The sequence below is a fragment of the Heloderma suspectum genome, chromosome 5 (assembly GCF_057233095.1).
Source record: "Heloderma suspectum isolate Gila_16-S chromosome 5, 16-S_ref, whole genome shotgun sequence".
Taxonomy (NCBI): Eukaryota; Metazoa; Chordata; class Lepidosauria; order Squamata; family Helodermatidae; genus Heloderma; species Heloderma suspectum.
The window spans coordinates 38,914,759-38,937,854 of NC_139462.1; the positions used below are offsets into that span (position 1 = coordinate 38,914,759).

Consider the following 23,096-nt stretch of genomic DNA (forward strand, 5'->3'; position numbering starts at 1 on the left):
AACTTCAGTCTGTCCAAAATGCAGCACTCAGATTTCTGTCTGACACACCCAGGATAGAGTATATTACTCCAGCCTTGTATTTACTCCATTTGCTTCTAGGCTTAACTCAAAGTGCTAGTTGTGTAGTCTTTAAAATCCAAAATAGCTTGGGACCAGGTTACCCTAGGGCTGTCTTCCTCAACCTGGTGTCCTCCAGATTCTGTAATTCCCAGTCCTGGCTGGGAATTATGGGAATTGCAGCCCAACTCATCTGGAGGGTACCAGGTTGGGAAAGGCTGCCCTAGGGACTGCCTGCTCCCTTTATAAGCCTGCCCAGTAATCCGGATCAGTGTTAAAGGCCTAGCTCTCAGTGCTGTCTCAAGATGTTTGGCAAGTGCGCATGAGAAACAGAGCCTTTTCTGTGGTGCTGCTGGTGCAGCTCTGGAATGCTCTCCCAGTTGAAATTAGTCAGATTCCCTTTTTTGTGTGCCTTGCCAGAAATTGAAGACACACATTAAAAGCCCATTGAAATAAAAGTAGCACCTAGTTGTTTCCTGCCAGCTTTTAGTGTGCAGTATCTTTTATTCTGGTTGCTGTTAGGTATGTATTTGTCAACATATTTAAATTTTGGAAGAAAGGAATGTGAGTATTCTCAGTGGGTAGAGCACCAGCTTTGCATGCAGAAGGTCCCTGGTTCAATTTCTGGCATCTCCCAGTAGGGCTAGGAAAGGATCTTTCCTGAAACCCTGTAGAGGTGCTGCCAGTCAGGGTCAACAGCACTGAGCTTGATGGACTTACCGTGCTACATACTATAAGGCAGCTTCTTATGTGCCTCTGACTTCTTTTTTCAGTACAGTTTTTCTGATGCTAAATTATTAAGTGGTTTTCCTCTTCAATACCCTTTCAAAATCTAAGATTTGGATTGCTTTGGACATTGCCCCTTCAGAGACTTTTCTGGCTTGCTCACTAGGTTTGTGCAGCTTGTTAGCCTATTGCTTTTTGATGCCATAAAGTGACTACTTCTAACATTCTTCCAGATCTCACTTTCATGTTGTCCCTTATTTCAAGATGATTTGCTCTTTGTCTGTTGCTTTAATGTGGCTGTATAAATTGTTTTCTCCCACTTCTGTGCAGAGACTTATTTGTATGCTTTGATCCTAAAATTTGTCACCGCTTCCTAATGCATATACACACTGAGATTTTTAGAAATTCAGGAAGCCCACATATAAATTGCCTGCGAGGGAAATTCATTTCGTACATGGGTGTAATGTGCAAAATGGCCTGAAGAGGCAAATAATTGGGGTACGTTTATACTGACAGTTGGATGCACTTAAATCAACACTTGCATCTAATCTCATTTTCCCCAAGCTGGCCCAGAAGTTTGGTTAATTTATACTTCTGCTAGCAGAACCATATGTTATACCAGCAAAAAAGCCATTCCCATAATTCATGTTTGTCAGGGGCCATATGCAGGGAAGAATTGGTTTGAATATGATTGTCTAGAAGGGTCCACGCAATTATTATTCCTCTCATCCCTTACCCTAAGTATTTTTTCCTTCAAGCAGACATACTTCCAATCTCAGAGATAGGAGAGGTAGGAAACAATCCAAGGATAAGGATGCAGGGACGATTCAGGAAGCAGGGAAAGAGTCAATACCCTTCTCATGCACTGATTTTCTTCCTGCAAGTTCCTTGCCCTATGGATATGGAAACCCCTTGTTATACCTTGTAACATGCAGTTCAGGGCCAGCATAGCCAATGGTGAGGGATGATAGTAGTTCAGCATCTGGAGGGCCACACCTTCCCCACCCCTGATGTAGTTTCATACCTTTCTTCCAAGAAGCCCAAGCTGGTGCACATGACCTACCTCCTCTCCATTTCATCCTCACGACAACTCCGTGAGGTAGGTTTGGTTGAGAGTCAGTGACTGACCCAAAGCCACCCTGTGAGTTTCATGGCTGAGCGGGGACTAGAACCCAGTTCTCCCCAGTCCTAGTCCTACACTCTACCTACTGCACCACCCTTAATGTCAACAGAATGCCAGATACTGTATGCTTAGCATCAGAAGGGCATCTGTCAAGCAAGACACAACAGGCTATGTCAGGAGGCTGAAAGGAACTGAAAACTACAAGCTCACCAATGGTTTTTTCCCTTTTTCATTCTAACAGGTGGAAGATTCCTTGAAACGGCTGAAGAACCCCTTACAGTTACGCCTTCCAATCCAAGAAATAAATGGCAAACGTTAATTTTTTACATACTTGTAAATGTATTAGTCTTCCTGAGTTGCCTCAAAAGATTAGAAATTGGATATTTTGGACCAACATAGCGGTTATTTTGTTGTTATTTGAAGTGGTAGGGGTGAGGAAATCCTCAATAAATATTGGGTTTAAAACTTTCTGATAACTAGGATTTCTTTTTCACGTTTTACAAAGAAATTCAGACTCTCCATGTATATATTTTATTCCTTAACACAGTTCAAAATTTAAAAAATGAACAAATGGTCGTAACTCTTGGATTTCTAATCCATTCTTGATGAAACAAAAGACAACTTTTTTAAAAAAAAAGTTTATTTTGCTCTGGGCCTTCTCTAGTTGAATGTAATTTTCATAATAAGGTAAATAAAAATACATTACAGTTTTGGTTTGGTTTGAGTTTTCTCATCAAGGTCTTACGTAAAAGAAAAAACAAAAACATACACAGGCTTTTTCCGAGGCTACAGTGATTTATGGACATACAATGTACAAAATGTCTTGTTAAATTTATGATAGCAGGACCTATGGGCATAACTCATCTGCACTGACATGCTCCCCTCCAGCATCAGGCCAGGCAGCTAAGACCTGGCAAACCTCAGGCACACTGGGAGCCAAGATACTGCATGTCCCAGACACCTATTTAAAAATGGTTGGTGCTGCCTGTGATGGTTTAAACCAGTCTCAACAATTCACAGCTACAGATGGGATGCCAGGAGTTGTGAATGATCCAGCAATGTCAGTGAGGGTTGCACAACTGGGTCTAACAGAATTCAGATGGTATTTGGTGAAGGGAAGGGGAGAGGAGGTCAGTTCCGCACAGTAGATTAGGGAAGTGATCCCCACATGATTATTGCATATGTATAAACAAAACCACCAAAATGTTTAAAAGTACAAGATCTCACTTACAAAATGTGCTACAAACAGTAACTTAGTGCAAACTTGAAGGTAGTAAAAAATTGGTCAATTCTACCTTTATTACTCAAATGTCACTGCTGACTTTATTTTCCAAAACTCCCTGAGGCCAGCATAATGTTGATTTCGAATCAATTTCAAATACAGTACATTAAAAAAAAAAAGTATTTAAGCCTGAAATGTTATTTCATGTCAAATCTGTCAATGTAAAATTTCTATTTTGAATTTCTATTTTCAATGTTGTTGACAAGTTCCAGATTTTGAAGCCACGTTTCAAAGTTGTCAGCAGGGAAAAAATCTCCTTGCTGGTTGTAATTTTACTTCATGAGACTTTCCATTTCGTAATTTTGCAAATAGTCTTAATTGACCAAGAAGTCAGTAGTGGTGTGATTTTAGGCAAACTTAAACAGTGCACACTAACTGAACATTTTACAGCACAATCCTATACATGTTTACTTTTTCCCAGGTAAATGGGTATAGGATTGCAGTCTAATTCTACCTTATATTTCAAGTGTCTTGTGAGTTTGGTTTGATAAATCCTCTACAGCAAAAACAAAAAGGACTTGTTACTGCTTTCCCACGCTACTTAGACTTTGGGCGGAAATACAGCTTCTTAGTTAACATTGATGCAAAGCAAGGAATCTGTTTTTTTCCTAGAGCATGAATATCCCTGCACACATCCACTCTGCGGTGAGACACCTTCCTGTTAACCAGCATCAGCAGCTCTGTGAACTCCAGGGAAGAACCATGCTTTCTTATCATCTCACACAGATCTTGAATGTACCAAGAACCATTTACTGTCTCACGGTGAGAATAGTACCCTATTGGAGGGGGAAAAAGAATACTAAGTCTTCATAGTGTTGAGAGATTAGCCTTCGCTCTGAACTTGCATTCAATATTCTTAACTAGCTATGAGTAGCCTAGGTGATACCTACATCTAATTCACTGCTTTGGGGAAACTGAGAATCCAGCGCAGCTATCAGGGCAGAAATCCAAGGCTCCACACAGCAGAATTAGCAGGGGGGCCTCCAAACACAGCACAGCTGGCTTACCACGTTTTGAAGTGAAGAAATAAGGCATTACCATTTGAAGAGGGAGTCCCTCTAAGACAAGTGCATGTTGGACCTCCCTATGCCAGCAGGAAGAATAGAGGCAAATGTGTCTTATTGTATGAGAAATTCATAAAATCCTTACCTCGCCAACCGAGACCAATATGGTGACAACTATCCCTGCCCATAGAGTGCTGACTAGCTCCTCCCCTGGGCATCAATGCAAACATCTGCAAGAGGGGTTCCAATATAGCTATGCATGTGAAGGCTCCCATCCAATATGACCACATGGAAAACGCCACATGTACAGCTGCATTCCCAAAGGCTTCTTCAGTGCAGATGTTCACACTGTATGCATGATTGGAGGCCAGGGCTGGGCAGCGTGAACTTGTGGTCAGAGCTAACCAGGGAAGACCCGTTCCTCCCTCCTGTGTTCTTTCAGAGGCCTGGTTTACAAATAACGACAACCTTGAGTATGGGCTGTCTTTGAATTGTGGGTTGTCATTATGTGCAAACCTTGCACTACAGTTTAACTATGGAATGTTAACCACAAACAACACAGGAAGAGAACCCATGGTTTGTTGTTGGATTGTGAACTCTTGCCTTCTCTACCTGCTGTGGTCTCATTGTTTCGTTTCATGGAGGAATCAGTTCTTATCTTTCTTTCCTTTAGAAAATGCATAAAGGCTTGGATTGCAGCCCCTCAAAAGCTTGATAGCCAGTGCTGATATTTACATACATCTGTATGAAATAAAACGTGCATCCTTGCACAACAAACCAATACAAATGTGCAAAGAGGCTAACTTCAAGGAAATTGTCTCCTTATTTTGTGAGTTAAGATAAATACTTCCTTCAAGTAATCACCAGTTAAGTTCAGCAGAAATATAAAACTGAATTTTACCTTCTGCTACAGAGTAACACATGAGGAAGTCTGCACCAGCAGGTAATGTATATACTGCAGCAGCGTCCACTTCAGTCTCATTGATTTCTGACTCTTTTATGCTATCCACTGTATCGCGAGCAAGGACTGGGTCGTCATGCTTATCTCCTCTGCAGGCCTAGTGGGGGGGAAACGGTTTAGAATCGTGTTCAGCTGCTATACTTCATTTCAAAGTATAACCTTTCTAAAAGACCTGGATACTCTTCATTCACATGCACTGAATATATCAAGGTTAATAATTTTTTATGAATCGCTGAGTCTTAGCTTGGAAAATGCAGCTAACACTTGAGGTTACTTTGGAATTATTTTTAGAAAAAAGCCTGTTTTTACACCTCATATCATGGAGGCCCTTTGATATATAAGGCAATGTTTAAAACACAGGCAAAATCTAAGGTGGCTCTGTGATACACAAGAGATAATAAACTTCTGATAAATTGGCAATCATGAACAGACATTCTCTGCCCACCCCTGACTGAGAGCAGGAACTGCAAAAAGCAGCGAATCATAGAATAGTAGGGTTGGAAGGGGCCTACAAGGCCAATAAGTTGGTCCTTGTACTCTCTGTTGTTGTTCTGAGACCAATCTTCTCCGAGTTGTTCCGAGTCCAGTCTTTTTGGATTTCGATTGAATCCCCCTCCCATGTATTGATTGTTATATTGTGTTGTTCTCTGCGTGTGTTTCATTTTATTTTGGTTTAATATACCAGAATTGTATGACTTCTATGGTTCGTAGACCAGAATAAACTAAAGTGGTGATAAACTCTCACCTGAAGTTTTCACTCATTTCTTGTATTTTCCTAACATTCCTAATGAAATGTACAACTGTGTACTTCTTTGCTTTCAGCAAAACTGGTTTTGATCTCTTACTACTCAGGAGCTCCACTATCTCACCTGAATTATAAATATTTTTGGCTTCCCTACTAGACTTGGACATCTGTCTCCTCTGAACATGTTGGTCAATGACTGTATCTTAATTTTAGCGTCATAGGCATAAACATGATCATCTTCTCCATGGCTCAGGAAAATGCACACGAAGCAGTCTGCATCTTCATGCTGGCCTGTGGCCACTGCAAGATAATAATGTTGCAATTTAATTAAATGAATTAGTTACTTATAAATTAATGGTTGGTAAAGTAGCAATGAATGTATTCCTTGGCTCAGTTTGAAGTTGGGCTGAGCGAACCAAGCTATTCCCCTCCAAAAAAAGGAAAAGAGTTTGTGTTATCCTGAGCTAAATTCAAAAATGTGAACCCCATTTTGCTCTCAATAGCATCATTAGGCCCCATTACACTATAAATCACTCCCCACAAATTCTTCCTTTTACTCTGCCCAGCAGTCTCTTCTCCTTCTCATTTACCTGGTCTGAACTGCCAACAAGAAGGTCTTGCTCATGGCTTCTCAAAGATGCTCTCTCTCCAGAACGCCCCTCCATCCATATACCTGCTTTCTTACTATATTTATATAGGCTGTCCAATAATATATGTTTGGATGGCTCACAAGAAATTAAAATACAATACAGCGTTGAAATACAAGAAGAAAACAAAGAGCAGCATAGCATTTAAAACCAGGTCAGCAGCACCAAATGATCTGATAAATTACACATCAGACAATAAGAGCCCAGAGTTGAAGTTCACAATTTATTTAAAAGGCCTGGATGAATAAGGACTGAAAAGACCATAAAGGCACCAGGTGAGCCTGAGGAGGCTATTCCATAGCTGGGTTGCCACTACTGAGAAGACCCTCTCCCTAATAGCCACCTGCCTACTTTGATAGCATCCCAGGACCTTTGAGACACCTAATTTTCAGTTGATTTGAGATTCATACTAGGAAGCCCCAGGAAAACTCAATTTCCCAGCATCCCTTGTGCCAGGGCTCTTGCCATAGCAGCATTCAAGGTGCCAGGGAGGCTCAGGTGCCTACTCAGGTGCCTACTGGCTCAGATCGCAAGACAAGACTGCAAGGAACTTTTTGGGGAAACAGTATACCATCATGCAAGTAAGTTCTATGGGTTGGATGCAGAGCTACTCATACTTGGAGCAGACCCATTGAAATCAGCAGGATGAGTTAGTTGTGATTAAGTCTCATTAGGTTCAAGGGGTCTGTTCTAAGTATGAGTGAGTCTGGATGCAATTTTATCAGTGAAATAGGTTTGTATTCAGAGCCAGATATGTAAGGACTTTAGTGACATTTCTACTGGAAAGAGATTTTTTATGGGGAATTCTATACCTCACAATTTTCCTAGAGCCTACCCAGTACATTCTGGCTTTCTGTTTTGGAACTACAGTTCTAAACCAGTTTCATTCTAGCATTTCTGCTGGAACTCTCCAGATTAAGTCACCAACAGTAGCAGAGGATTTCATTTGTTAAAAATAAAGAATGTTCATTCAGCAATAGACTTGTCAATATAATGGAGCAGTTCATAAGAAGTTAAGCAAATCTACTCGTAACAAGAATTCTTTTTCTCTTTCCTAGGAACATTTTTATATTAGGATTTTTTTGAGAAAGTTAAACACATTCAATGGAAAGGTGTAGTATAATTATAGATAAAATTACTCTCAAACAATAGTCACCTACCATTGCCAATGTTTTGCAGTACATCTGCTGCTTTAAGGTCATCAAAGCACTTCACTTCAAATCCAAGTTCAGTCAAGCTATTTATAAATAGAACAACATCTTACTACTTGTATTGCTTTCTGGAACTTCGTTCCTCCACGGTGAGAAGAGGAATAAACATCTAAACATACAACTAAACATGCAGCTTTAGAAATGTGTGGGACACTAATAACTAACCCATTTCTTATGACAGATTAAACAGCAAGGTAAGGACAGGCAAAGAAATAGAGGAAAGTTATCCCAAGATGAGGCTGTCTAATACCAGTGGTACGGGTCCAAGGAGTCCATTCAGTGAAGAGAAGAACCCCCTTCTGTTGACAGAAAAAGACTTGTTCTGTTTGGAAGATGCTTCTGTTCACAGAATCCAAACTTTGAATCCAACTACTAATGTCTTTAACAGGCCTGACCCATTCATTCATTCACATTTTTTACTTTGTTTTATACCTACCCTTCAATTAACCAGAGTTCCTACAGCAGCTTACAAATTAAACATACATAAATAAAATAAAATTCATGTAACGATATTAATAGCAAATACAGAGCAGCTAGTAATAAAAACACCAATAAAATTGACTTTAAGAGGCCGTAGTGAATAAAAAGGTCTTTGCCTAGTGTCTAAATAAAAATATAGTGCCAGGGGGAGGGAATTCCACAATTGGGGTGCCACCTCTGAGAGGGTCCATTCCCTGGTAGTCACCCACCTCATCTCAGCATGCAGGGTAACCTTTAGTAGGCTATTTTTAGTTGCTCTTAACTGGGCAGGAGCTTGACAGGGGCATAACTTGGGCAGGGGCATGGTCCTTCAGGTTATCGGCCTAAGCTGTTAAGGGCTTTATAGATTAAAACCTACACTCTGAATGGCACAGCAGTTTAATAAAGTATATGGATCTCTATTTTGCAATACAACTGCAGATGTGCCCTCCCTGTCCCAATCTGGATCACGCACATAGTGACTGGGTTCACATAATATAACCCACACTCAAGGGTTGAGTATAGGTTGAATGTGGGCTGTCGTTGAGCTGTGGGTTGTTGAAACATAGGTTATCATGTTGACTGAACCCAGCTGCACTAACAAACTATGGTTTCTTGGCAATCCATGAAAAGAAGCCATGGTTTGTTGGGCTGTGAACTGTGGGTTGTTCACAGTTAATAAATTATAGTTTGTTATCGCTGCTGGGTTCAGACAACATGATAACCCATGTTTCAACAACAACCCACACTAAACGCTTGAGTGTGGGCTATCATGTTGTGTGAACCCAGTCAGTGTGTGTGCGGGGGGGAAGGGTTAAAGCCCCCCTAGCCCCCATGATAGGGTCCTAATCAGGATCAAGAATGTTGTGCCTACTCTAAAATAAAAATGGGGGGGGGAGACATAACTGCTAACTACCTCTTAAAAGTATTATCTACTTTGGCCCTTAGGATTAAAGAATTCTGGGCCCCAGAACTTGTTTTGAGTATAAAAACAGAATGGCGCTCACAATCCTTCCACACAAAGAGGCAAAGCAGTCTTCATTTCAGCAGTATAATTAGGGTGAGGGAGTTGTTTTGTTGCTATTAAGCAGTTCAGATAATCTTGCCAACCTACTTCAAATCACCCCAAGATCTATTAGTAGATCTTGATCTACCTTCCACCCCACTGTTCCAGAATATTCAAAGTGTTTCATGTACATGTTCTGTGATCCACTCAAATGCCCTATAATCTACCTCAGTTCTATTGTTCCTATATTTGCAGATGGGGAAAGGCTGAGAGATTATGATTTGCCTAAGGTCAACTAGCAACTTCATGACTGAGGCAGCATTTGAACTGAGGACTTCACAGCTCACACTACACCAGTTCTCTTTGTCCCCCATGACAAATCTATCTTTAACAAAAACTTACTTCAGTACTTTCTTGTTTTAGAAATAACATGAAGTTGAATTGAATTCCACCCCCAGTTAGTGAAAAATAATTTTAGAGAACAAAGATCTCCTCACCCGCGTTTCAGGTTATCTCTGTCAGCAAGAGTGCCACGTCTCTCTGGTAATGTTAAATGCCAGAAAAACCTCTCATGATTGAAGATCAGAGCAAGTCCTCTTCTCTTGTGGTTCATTTTGTACTCCACTGTTGGATCAAAGAGATGGATTCTACAAAAATAAAGCATTTCAGTTAGCAAATATAGTCTCTCTCTGATATACACATCTCCCCCCTGAATCTGTTCAAACAGATTGATGGCTAGGACTCGAGGAACTGTACAAATAGTACTTTTGATCCTGGCCAAGGTATCGAAATCTTATTACCAATGAAGAGGGTCAGATATGGGGGCTAACTTCAGATTCCTTGATCGTTGGTCTCAGAACTCTTTGACAATCCAACTCTTTTATGACTTGCTTATTGTGGCAACTTGCTACTGTGAATAACCTGAGTGCCACTTATTTACTACTTGGGAGCCAGCAAAATTGGTAATACTGCAAGAGTATTTCAGCAGACTGTTATTACTGCCTTCATATTTTCTAATAAGAGTGTATCTAGAGACCTATGCAGGCATTTGTCTGCACATGTCAGGGCTAAAACTGTGTAGGGGGGTGGGAGCATATATAAGCACTGCCCTCAAGGTCCCCTCTAAAGACCTTTGTGCATTCAGTGTGAAGGTCTGAAAAGGTTTTCAAGTGCATTTGGCTGAATGTGTAATAAATGAAATTAAACATGCTTAGAAGCTTCTGCGTGATGGATGACCTTGCCTTATCCATCTTCAATCTTATTCTGTAACAGAGAGATTTTACTTCTCCACCACCATTGTGTCTGTTTAGTGGTTGGCTCACATGACACTTATATTGCATCAGCTCCACTGTTGTCAGTCTGTTTCTGAGCCCAATTTAAAGAGCTGGTTTTTACTTTGCAGGCCTTCAAAAGAGTTTGGAAGACCTACCTGTTTTCTTTGCCTTTCTCTTGAGTTGCATTTGTACATTGATAGATTTTTAGCTGCCGTTATTTTAGCATTCTCTCAACTGGATGTTCAATGGTGTTTATTAATTTTATTGATTTCTGTTCTGTTATTGTATTGGGGGTTTAATATGTTAGCTGCCTTGAGGGGGTTGTATCACTAAAGGTGGCCATAAAATATATGTACGTACGTACATACGTACGTACGTACATACATACATACGTACGTACGTACATACATACATACATACATAAATATCAAACTGTGGTTTAAACACAGTTTACAAACCAGGATTGTAAGTTAAACCGCAGTTTCCTGATTGGGACACAAAAGGAAACTGCGGTTTTAACAAACCCCAGAAATACTACAGCAGAAGTGAGGAAGAACAATTGTGCCTGCTGCTTCTTTCTTCCCCTTCCCTCACGCAGCTTACTGTGGTACAGGAATCGGGAACTTGTAGCTCTCCAGATGGTGCTGGACTGCAATTCCCATCAGCCCTAGCCAATAGTGAGGGATGATGGGAGTTGCAGTACAACAAAATCTGGAGAGCTACAAGTTCCCAATCCCTGTACTAAAGTAAGCTGTGTGAGGGAAGGGGAAGAAAAAAGCAGCAGGCACAATTGTTCTCCATTTGATTAACCATGGTTTTATTAGACTGAAATTGTTATGTCTGATCCAGGCCTATGTCTAGCTTTAACATCCTGCAAGGTCTTCACTTCACAGCTTGTATATTTTCAAAATGTATATTTGCAAGTCAAATAATATTTCTGTATAAGAATAGTTTGACTTAAATACATTTAGTTCCGTGAATAAATGCATTACTGATGGCAATTGTATCCTGCAATAAATTCAGTTACAAAACTCCAACAAGCAGTTTTGATGGCTCCTAAAACATTTATCTTTGCATTGTCAGCACCTTGAAGCAGAATAATACTTCTTAAAGAGCCAATGAATGACTGGGATGTGGTTGTTATGGTGACAAGCAAGAGCTGTAAGAACATCTCATTTGTTTTCTGCTATCATCAGCCATGCTGACACAGCAAGGATCTTTACCTGTTATCAATGGCATCTGTTTCTGTGAGGTTTTGCTGTTCATCTGTAATATGAAAATAATTCAGAACATGTTTGAGCCCTGTATACTTAAAGATGCATTCATATGTAAATAACTAAACAGCCTATTTTCAAATATAAATAACATGCAGTCAATCTTTTTAGAAAATACTTTCATCTAAGATACTTAAATATATATTTCCATTAGGGCTTTGCTAGTAAGTTAGCAGTTTGGAAGTGTTCCTGAAACTCCACCCCCAAAATCTATGATTGGCAATTAAAAAAAGACATATCTATTTTGAGTACATGCCATGAATGGAACTTGGAATAGATAACTGTGTGCTGGATTGAAGTCCCAATTTTCCCCCCTGCAATCCCAGTAACCAAACAAATACAACAAAATCAGTACCACCCTTGCATGCAGTCAAAATCCTGAAAGTGTGTCTGAAGCAGTATTTCTCATTTAAAACTAAAACCAAACTCTTGGGCCCACTCTCACTTCATCTACTTTCTGCTCCACAGGTGAATATCCACAGATGATTGAATGCAGTCATGCACATGCTGCTTTATGTGTATATCTATGGACTGAGGTACTGATCCAACACATGCATTGGAAGGAGGAAAGAACAGAACAATCCAGCCTTGGTTAGGGGGAAGAATGTTTCACCTACCCAAATCAGATCCATCCCTGGATCTTTGCTCCTCCATAGTATCCCCCATATCCCTAGGAGGAGGGTTTGCTTCTCCTCCATTCTCTCTGTTCTCTTGCCACTTAGAAAAGTTAGCCTCCAATTGTATTTTGAACAAATGCTAATTTACCTTTAAATTGTAAGACACTCTTGGTGTCCACGTGGATTTCTCCTACAGTAGAAAGCAATATAGTTAGTGCCTAGTGTTACCATTTAGGGACTTTGTTTGAGCTATCTGTATAGTTCAGTACTTTGGGAGCATTTAACTCCTCATTTACCATCTAATAGCAGATTAAATATTTCTAAACATAGTGTACACCTAGGATTGTTTCATGGGTTGCAATCCAGGTTTTGTACTGACAAGAATTAGTACAGGAAAATCTTTTTTGTTCCATTTATTTTTTATTACAAATATGCTTATAACATCACATAAGAATAAAACTTGCATATAATGACATTAAAAAATTCTTGTTGTTTAACAGAGCTTTGCTAAAGATACTTAAATCTTAATAGCTTAAAAATGAGAGATCTCATTCTAAGTACAAAGTTCCCTTATTCAATACCGAATAGGTTATTCAGTTATCATGTACACAGGTGTAATGAGTTTCTAAGAAGATGCTCCTGCATTCTAAAATCAGCACATATTTGTGCTCTTTTTGTGTAGCAGTTACCTCATTGCTAATATTACCAACTGTTCCATAAATTAGGGTTCATAGTCTTAATTATTTCATTGTTATTAAACATTCTTAAAACATTGGAACATACATAAAATATTTACATGTGCACAATTCAGGCTAGATAAGATCAATTTTGATGTGTGCCTTTGAGAAGATAACTCTTTACCCCAAATTTGCCAATTAAACCAAAGTCTATAAATTTTTCTAGACATCTACAGTCAGGGCCAGAAATATTGGAACAAGGATAACTGTTTTGGCAATTGGCCTCTGTACACCACCACATTGAAGTTGAAAGGAAACACACCCAGATGGAAGCGGTCAGGACTTTCAGCTGTAATTCAAGGGGTGTGACAAAAGTGGGGCACTAACCATTCAGGAAGTACAGCCAGTGGCATACGCACACCCCCATCATTGGTGGCTCATAAGGAATGGAACAAACCAACATCATTTCAAACTTAAGGATCGCCTTTAATACCAGGATGAAAATCCTTTGCAGTCAGTGACTGCCTGAAGTCTGGAACCCATGGACATGACCAAATGCTGAGTTTCCTCCCTCGAGATGCTTTGCCAGGCCTTGACTGGAGCTGCCTTCAGCTGCTGCTTGTTTGTGGGTCTTTCTGCCTTCAGTCTTGTCTTCAGTAAGTGGAAAACATGCTCTACTGGGTTGAGATCAGTTGACTGACTTGGCCATTGAAGAACATCCCACTTCTTTGCCTTGAGAAACTCTTGGGTAGCTTTTGCTGTCTGTTTTGGGTCATGATCCATCTGCAATATGAAGTGGTGTCCTATCAGTTTAGCAGCATTCGGCTGAATCTGAGCAGAAAGTATAGCCCTATACACTTCAGAGTTCATCCTGCTGCTTTTATCAGCAGTCAGGTCATCAGTAAACACCAATGACCCGGTTCCATTGGCAGCCATACATGCCCATGCCATAACACTGCCTCCACTATGTTTGACAGATGATGTGGCATGCTTTGGATCATGAGCTGTTCCTTGCCTTCTCCATACTTTCCTCTTCCCATCATTCTGGTACAAGTTAATCTTGGTTTCATCAGTCCACAGAATCTTATTCCAGAACTGGGCAGGCTTTTTTAGGTGTTTGCTGGCAAAGGCTAATCTGGCCTGTCTGTTCTTGAACGTTACCAGTGGTTTGCACCTTGTTGTGAAGCCTCTGTATTTACATTCATAAAGCCATCTCTTGACTGTAGATGTTGACAACTGCATGCCTACCTCCTCAAGAGCATTCTTGACCTGGCTAGATGTTGTGAAACTGTTCCTCTTCACCATGAACAGAATTCTGCGGTCATCCACTTTAGTTGTCTTCCATGGTCGTCCAGGTCTTTTGCTGTTCTGAGCTTGCCAGTTAATCCCTTCTTTTTCAGAATGTTCCAGATTGTTGTGTGGGCCACTACCACTGTTTTTGCTATCTCTCTGATGGGTTTGTTTCCTCAGCCTAATGATGGCCTCCTTCACTCGCATGGACACCTTTTTGGACCTCATGTTGGGAGTTCCAGTGAACAGCTACCACATGCAAATGTAACACTCAGAACCATGTCCAGGCCTTTTATCTGCTTGATTGGTCATGGGGTACCCAGGAAACAGGCCACACCTGGCCATGCAGCTGTTTGTCAACCATTCGTTCCATTACTTATGAGCCCCCAATGATGGGTGTGTGTGTATGCCACTGGCTGTCCTTCCTGAATGGTTAGTGCCCCACTTTTGTCAAAACCCTTGAATTACAGCTGCAAGTCCTGACTTGGCTCCCATCTGGGTGTGTTTCCTTTCAACTTCAATGTGGTGGTGTACAGAGGCCAACTGCCAAAACAGTTATCCTTGTTCCACTATTTCTGGCCCTGACTGTCTGTATCAAACTTTTTGATGTGTATACATTACACAATATTTTTTGCTCATTAATTGATCAGCAAAAACTTTAAGTATACTTTTGACCTGGAACTATACAGTCTCACATCTGTTCATTACTCAAATAAACTTTTGGCCCAAGTGACAGGGCTTTAAAACAGCATTTTCTCTTTGGATACCATCCAGGTCATCTTGACCATTGTTTTTATGCCAGTTATCCAGAATTCATTGTGCACCTGCTTGTATCTTCTCTACTGGTACCAGTTACCTCATTATTTAATTTTCTGGAATCCTAATTAACTTCTATGCAACATGCTTAATTGCCTGGGGCTTGCAGCTCTAAGACAAGACAGCGTGTGTGTGTGTGTGTGTGTGTGTGTGTGTGGCAGCGGGAAATAAGTTACTTTCTTCAGTAATCATTTCACGCACATTGAGGACTGTGCCACAAACCTTTTGTGGCAGATCCATGACACTAGTCCATTGCAACAAAAGTGTAATTTGTTTATATGAAACAACAGCCTTCCTTTCTGGGCTTCTGTATACAATTGTGTTGGTTCTGAGACTTTGTATATTCTCTCTCCCAACCCCCCCCCCGTCACCCCCCAAAAAGATTCAAAGATTTTTCATATTTGAAAAACATAATACAAATGTCAACATAAATGCATTACAACTAAATTAACGAAGATGTTGAATATAGTGCTTAGTCATTGTTCATTAAACTGAATGAGACTTTAAAAAAAAAGACCTAGCTCTTTCTGCAACAATCTCAGGGTAGCAGGCATGGGGTTCTTAAGGCATGTCCTACTGAGATGTGGACCAGGTCCAGGACTGCTTACCTTCAGAAATGAAAATATTATAAGTATCTTCAAAACATTTCATTTTTAGTAAAATGCATGTTTCATCATAACCTAGAAATACTTCAAATAAATAGTTCACTTACTCAAAGTCCTTCACACTGACTGATTTCCATATAATGCTAACCCACAATTTACTTAACCCATGGGTTGTTGAATTCTGGATTATGGTGAGGTGCAAACCCAACTGTGGTAACAAACCATGGTTTGTTAACCATGAACAACCCAGAAAGAGAAACCATGGTTTGTTGTCCAGCTGTGAACTCTTGGTTGTTTAAACCATGGGTTGTCATTATGTGTGAATGTAGAACCGTGGGTTGTTTTGCCAGGCTACAGAGGTGGCAGGCAAGAGTGGTAAAAAAATCCTACCTCTCTACATACCAGTACTATAGGGCTGTAAAGGCATTTGAGATACAGGGAGGGAGCGAGTGAAGAGGGAAACAAACAATCCATGTATTACGAAAACAAACTGCAGTTTGTTTGATCATCTGCCAGATAACCCCTGGTAGGGCAACAAATATTGGTTAACCATAGGTTAAGGGAGCAATCCTATGGCCGCTAGTTAGTAGCTAAATGGCCACACCCCCTCCCATGCTTCCTCATAGGCAGCGCAGAACAGCCCCGCATTTGCAAGAGCAGTGTGGAGCGGTGTAAAAGGGGCATTCCCGGGGGCGGGCCAGACAGAAATGCCAGTATTACACATCCTATGTGTCATCCGGCCGCTGCCACCCCCGCTCTGACTTCCTGCGGCTAGACAGCCAAAATCGGCTGTCTAGATGCGAATGCAGGGCAGGAGAAGTGCGGAGGAGACAAGTTCGGAGGCAGCCACGAATCCCCATACGACTGCTCCCTAAATAAACTATGAGTTAGAGTTATATGCAAACCAGGTCACTGACCCGTTTTGCATGACACAACAGCCAATCATGGGTTAGTTCACCCTTGAGGAGCTGCGGCGTGAACTGGCCACCATTATGAATATGCCACCCCATATTGTGCGAACCCAGCTGGCAGGGGTTATTTGAAGGTTAAGCAACTCATTCTCCTCCTCCTCCTCCTGACCCATCCCACCCCACCCCTTTCAGGAGGGTCCCACAATCCTTTGGAATGACATTTCAGGGTGTGGACAGCGGACTGTCAGGGATAGGAAAGTGCACCTCCACTCACAGATCTTGAGGATTCAACCCATTATTTCCAATAATAAAATATTTCATAACTGTATCACAATGCGCCATATGAAGTTATAGATAATCCACAAATTAGTCTTTTCAATATATAGTTCTGTGAAGTTTTAGGCACTTATACACCTTTTTCCACATCTTGTATTGTGCCCTCCTCCATATTTTTAAGAAGACTGACAGGGAGAACAGTAGGAATTCCCATGAGCAATGCCTCCACATCCAGTGTTCCTATCCCTTGTAATAGATGGGTTGGCCTTAGGTGGGTTACACTATTCCTTTATTTCATTCCTCTCTGTGAATGAGTCATTGTTTTCCGATTCAGAACTGAAGCTGTGACCAGGCAGGCATCATCATGGCGATCACTCATGACCGAGTAAGATTGTCTTCCAAAGATAGAACTTATATAGATAACTCTTTAAAAGGATTAGACAGATTCATAGAAGATAGGTCAATCAACATATTAATCTCTAGCAGTGGGTCTGCAGGTGACTGTAAAGGCCGATTCTGGATCTACACAGCTTCCCACAGTGAGGACATAGGTTTCCAGGTGGAAGGCAGTCATGGTGACAGTTTGCTTGATGTGCCTTCCGCTGAGCTCGTTTCTCCCTTTCGCTCCATATTCGTGCTTCTTCAAAGTCCATAGCACCTTTAATATAGGCTGACGTCCAGCTGGAACGCTCATGAGTTTGAGCTTCCCAGTTCTCGATGCTTATGTTACATTTTTTTAGAATAGCTTTAAGAACATCTTTAAATCTCTTTTGCTGTCCACCAATATTCCATTTTCCATTCATAAGTTGGGAATAGAGTAACTGCTTTGGAAGACGATAATCAGGCATTCGAACAACATGGCCAATCCAGCAAAGCTGATGTTGGAGAATCATTGTTTCAACGCTGGAGGTCTTCCAGTACGCTCACATTAGTCCGTCTGTCTTCCCAAGTAATTTGCAGAATTTTTCGGAGGCAGCATTGGTGGAATTTTTCAAGAAGTTGGGAGTGGCGTTTATAGATGGTCCATGTTTCACAGGCATACAGTAAGGTTGATACTACAATGGCTTTGTAAACAAGCATTTTGGTCTCCCTGCGAATGTCCCGATCCTACACTTCATTCGGGAAAATGCTACAGTCGCAGAGCTTAGGCGATGCTGAATTTCAGCGTCAATGTCGGCTTCTGTATTTTTGTTTTTCAGGCATAGGAAGTACCTGTTCTACCACCATGTGTACCAAACTTGTAAGAGGCGTCCCTGAAAAGCGGGTGAGGTTTTTTCCAGTGCTGTGCCAAAAATTTTGATTCTTCCATTTTTGGCAGGTGGAAGAGACAAAAACTCTGGTGAAAGAGGCTGGGAGAGGTGAGAATTTTCTCTTTGGGGAGGGGGACAGGGTTTCCACATACCTTTTTAAGTGTAGGCAATTCTTGAGGGGGCTTCTTTCTATTTTTTTTTTTTTTAAAAAAAAACACTGCCCGCACTTGCAGAAGCCCAGGACTCTTCTCCAGCCCAGCAGTTCTTTCTGAACTCCCAGGAGACCTTGTGACCTCGCCCTCTCCAATAGGCATTATTCTGGCTGGAGAAGAGTCCTGGGATCCTGCAAATGCAGGGGTTCTTGTTGTTTTTAATTAAAAATAGAAAGAAGACCCCTCAAGAATTGCCTGCACTTAAAAAAAAAAAAAGGGCATGTGGAAACTCTGTCCCACTCCCCAAGGAGAAAATTCTCTGAAATTCTCCCCCTGCCTGCAAAAGAGGCAGAAAAAACAATGCCTCTTTCGCAGGGAGAGAAAAAGTTCCTGAAAATAGGAGGCTGCATTCAGCACAGCACTACCTTTTTCCTGTATGCACCCCCTACCAATGGCAGCAAGCTGGATGTGCAGGTTATATAGGTGACGTTTGTCTGGTTATCTTAAGTGCCAGCTGTATGGACAAGGGGGGGAGAAGCATGCATTCAATTTAATCCATACAGACTAAGCAAAGGAACCAGAAGCAGGAGCCCCTAGTGACACCCAGTCCTCCTTGCTGCCCTGCCCCACTTGTTCAACCTCTCCCCCTGAGTCCATGCACTCCCTCTTGCCCATGCACAGTCAAAAGGAGGGGGCATATGGGCTGTGACACTGAGCAGGAGTAGCCACTGCATCACTGGGAAGCTGTGGCAATAACTGGCCAAGAATGCCACCCCTTGATGAAGCTGGAAGTGCTCTGTAAGAACATTGAACCCTGAAATATCCAATCTGGGTGAGTCTATCTTGCCTGTTACCATCCAGCAGTGTGTACTTGAGAAGAGGCTTGAGAAGAGAAGACTGAGGGGAGATAGGATAGCGCTCTTCAAGTACTTGAAAGGTTGTCACAGAGAGGAAGGCCAGGATCTCTTCTCCATCATCCCAGAGTGCAGGACATGGAATAATGGGCTCAAGTTACAGGAAGCCAGATTCCGGCTGAACATCAGGAAAAACTTCCTGACTGTTAGAGCATTACGACAATGGAACCAATTACCTAGGGAGGTGGTGGGCTCTCCCACACTGGAGGCGTTCAAGATGAGGCTGGACAGCCATCTGTCGGGGATGCTCTGACTTGGATTCCTGCATTGAGCAGGGGGTTGGACTTGATGGCCATGTAGGCCCCTTCCAACCCTACTACTCTATGATTCCACAGCTGAGTTGGGAAACTGGGACTTAGCCCACAACACCACATTAACATCTTGCAGAAATTTGATTACCAAGTAGGGACAAATGCTATTTTTCTGACTTTTGCAGAAGTGTGGATTGTTGTTACGATGTGTGGATAGAGGTGTAGGTGTGCATTCTACTGCATGCAGCTGGTCTCACCTGTAGTAAACAGGTGCTGCTACCATAAAGATTAACACATCAGCACTGCATACTGCTACTCTGCCTTCCCCCACCAGATGTTTTGGGCTGCAACTCCCAGCATTCTTGACCATTGCCCATCCTGGCTGCAATGGGAGTTGTAGTCCAAAACATCTGGAGGGCACCAGGTTAGGGAAGGCTGCTTAATCACTAGCTTAATACATCATGCATGTACTTTAGTTAAACTCGCGTTTGTTTCTGCCAAAGAAGCAGCCCTGATGAAGTGGCGCCTTTGTGGTCTGTTCGATCCAGTTACCGTCAAAACTTGACAGCCACCGCTTTGCAGCATCAGCGAATAATAGGCGCTCTTCGCTAGCAAAGCACAGGGCTTGCCCGCCCTCAGGGAGCGATAACGAACGAGCCCGGCAGCTCCAGGTCAATGGAAAACGCTGTGACGCGGCGGCCACGTTACTACAGCGACTACTTGGGCGGAGCAGACGGGGATATACAGGAAGGGGAGAAAGAACAAAGCAAGGCAGCCTTGAAGTGAGGACAAAGGACGGGCGTGGAAACAAAGGGCTGCCCTGCTCGCGCTTATCTGCAGGAAGGACAGCCGTTTTGCTTTCTCCCCCTCTCCCCAAGGGTAGAAAGCGATGCCCTCGGCGCCCTTCCGCTTGCGCCAAACCCCAGAAGGACCTTTACCCCCGCTTACTGCCATATATGTATTTCACAGCATATACACACACCACCAGCATTGGCTGAAAGGCGTCCTCCATCTATATAAATAGCAGAAGCTTAAACCGCTTCGTCCCCGAAAGCTGGGGGCTTATTTCGCGGTGAGGAAAAAGCATTCTGCATGTGCTCAGAGGAGTTTTTCTTGGGATAGTCTTACTCGAATTGAGCGCCCCGGTCCCTTTCTTTAGCAAGACGTGCCTAAGCGCAGAAACCTCTGGCCCAAGGGCCTTCCTTTTTTGCGAAAAGTAACCGCGCGCACAGCCTTCAAGTTAACGGGTGCCTTTTGGAGGGAGGCCGTCTCTCGCCGCCGGCACGCCCAGGCCCCCGTCGGCAACCGCAGGGAGCAGCGGCCGACAGGCTCTCTTGCAAATGCAGGCGGAGAAGCCGAGCGAGGAAGGGGGCAACGACCGAACCCTCCAGTCATCCTGCCTCAAAGCCGCTCGGTTTCTCCACGGGCAAAAGCGCGTCCTTTTTGTTCAGCCCCCTTTTTTGTTCAGCCCCCTTCTGGCGCCTTACCTGAGGAATTCTTGGGGTTTCTCTGCCGCTGGGGGCTCTCCATGGCTGGCGCTTCGGGCTCCGCGACCTGTTGCACAGAGGCAACCCCGCTTGGTGCAGTTGCTACTGGAGTCAACGTTTCTTCTCCTGCGGCTTCCAGGAAGGCAGCCAGCCAGCCAGCCTCCCTTGCCCGCCCTTCTCTCCTCCTCCTCTCCTCCTCCTCCTCCTCCAAGCTCACACGTCCACCCACCCATATTTTCCCCTCATCACTAGAATATGCATCTCGGGGTTTGGTTGCGCGCGCCTCTTCCCGTTTTCAAGGCTGGGCCCGCCAGACCTTTTCCAGTCTGGACAGCCAGCTGTGCTGCTGAAAGAACTTTCCGTGTTTCCTTGCTCAGGAAGGGACAAGGGGGACTCGCCCAGTCTTGTTCCCTGGTGTCAGACACAACCGTTTAATCCTCCGCCCGACGCAAAAGATAACAGTAATAAAGAGGCCACTTGCGGCACTTTAAAGACTATTCTTCTGTAAACTTCCATGGACTACAGCGCACGTCATCAGATGCATGGAGTGTTGTGGGGAGTTTCAGGTTTATATATAGTACCTATTGGGGGGACAGGACAGGGCGGGTAGCGAAGAATTGTAAGCAGTGAGGTCAGAAGGAAATTAAATGCAAAAAGTGACAAATCACATTATTAATAGTGGCCATGCACAGTGCAGCTTTTGGTGTTTATGTTGCCAGCAACAACTGCACTGTAAATTACTTGACTTGGCTAAAGCGAGTTCAGCAAGGGAGCGAGAGCCAAGAGACACAGCCAGAACACTGGGCTTGGTGCGCACTGAGGGAGTGGGGTGCCAAACCTTTGGCAGGCTGGGGAACCAACAGAATTTGCTGCTAACCAGAAGCATTATGGTCCCAGGACGTTGGGAAGGCCAGCAGCATGATATCTGTGAAGAGGTGAGGGACTGAGGGCCAGTGGGACTCTGTGAATCACCAAAACACTGAGGACCTGAAGTACTGGGTTCTTGTAGTGTTTGAACACAAGAAGACATGTCCTTGGGCAAAATGACTGCTAATGAATGCTTTTTCTTTAACACCTCAGAAGCCCTTGTCAAAACCTAATCATCCAGCCCGGACTTCTCCAAGATGGCTGTGCTTAAGGGTGTGGAACCTCTGCACGACCACCTTATCACCAATTATGTCATCATCATCATCATCATCATGGCGATCAGAGTAAGATTGATCTTACAGAGTAAGATTGTCTTCCAAGGGTAGAGTCTTAACAGTGGGTCTGCAGATGGCTGTGAAGGCCAGGTATGTGACTCTTTGCCTGGGGTGTATTCATGCCTAGTTCCTGATCAGTGTGCCTTAATCTAATCACAAGGTGCTTGATTTGGTGTGGCTTGATTAAGTCGTACTGGTGAACTTTTGTCCTGAGTATGTGACCAGATGTTAATAACCTAATGACAAGATCTCTTGCTTAGGCCTCCCCACCATTCCAGCTTGGACATGAATTCCTTCAGGCTTGTCTTTACACAAGGTGGCAGGCCGTGCTTCTTAAAGCAGCAGTACACCATTTCACAGAATACTGGGGCAAAATATCTTTCAGGTCAGCCTACCAACGGCTTGCACAGTAAAAGCTTCATCTGGAAGCACCCTCCGTTTTCAGTTAGACATCTCAAAGAGGCTCAGAAACAGGGAAATTATACTGGATATGTGATTATTTTTGGTAATCAAAGAGGTACATTCCAGCCTTTCAGATGAGATCTGTCCATATCCTGTTTCAGTTTCCTGCTTCCCTCTGTGTGGATATCTTTCTCTTTCCAAAAGGAAAAGAGAACTAGATAATGTAGTTGGAGCAGTCATAGTGATAATACCAGTTGGGAATATATCTGGAGAGAGAGAGACGAAGGAAGGAAGGAAGGAAGGAAGGAAGGAAGGAAGGAAGGAAGGACAAGTAGTTGGAGGTGATTGTTACTCATCAAGACTGGTGTATTGCCTCTGAATATGGAGGTTCCACAACGATCTATAAGGGTTAATAACATCAGTGATAGGTAGGATGTAACAGAACAACCCTATACTGATTTGTATAGTGCAGGTGGG

At 42.8% G+C, this 23,096-nt stretch overlaps 2 protein-coding genes and 1 long non-coding RNA gene across 5 annotated transcripts in view; 2 read left to right on the top strand and 1 right to left on the bottom strand.

The window, feature by feature from the left end:
* The window catches only part of MCUB (mitochondrial calcium uniporter dominant negative subunit beta), an 85,314-nt gene extending 82,001 nt beyond the window's left edge, over positions 1-3,313 (top strand). For all 3 annotated transcript variants that reach the window (XM_084855844.1, XM_084855845.1, XM_084855846.1), the window contains exon 8: positions 2,148-3,313. In XM_084855844.1, coding sequence (XP_084711970.1) covers positions 2,148-2,225 — 78 coding nt within the window. In that variant the 3' untranslated portion in view covers positions 2,226-3,313. The remainder of the gene's footprint in view (positions 1-2,147) is intronic.
* Positions 3,314-3,345: 32 nt separating this feature from the next.
* Positions 3,346-12,863, top strand: LOC146343799 (uncharacterized). The gene is made up of 3 exons (XR_014792027.1): positions 3,346-3,950; positions 4,866-5,135; positions 12,238-12,863. It is a non-coding gene; the product is annotated as an uncharacterized LOC146343799 (long non-coding RNA).
* CASP6 (caspase 6) lies at positions 3,415-21,143 on the bottom strand. The gene is made up of 8 exons (XM_084855847.1): positions 21,016-21,143; positions 12,535-12,576; positions 11,719-11,761; positions 9,719-9,868; positions 7,706-7,782; positions 6,023-6,198; positions 5,094-5,250; positions 3,415-3,964 (listed from the first exon to the last, which is right to left on the bottom strand). The coding sequence occupies exons 1-8, from the start codon at positions 21,056-21,058 to the stop codon at positions 3,726-3,728; spliced, it is 927 nt and encodes a 308-aa protein (XP_084711973.1). The 5' UTR covers positions 21,059-21,143; the 3' UTR covers positions 3,415-3,725.
* Positions 21,144-23,096: the final 1,953 nt, after the last annotated feature.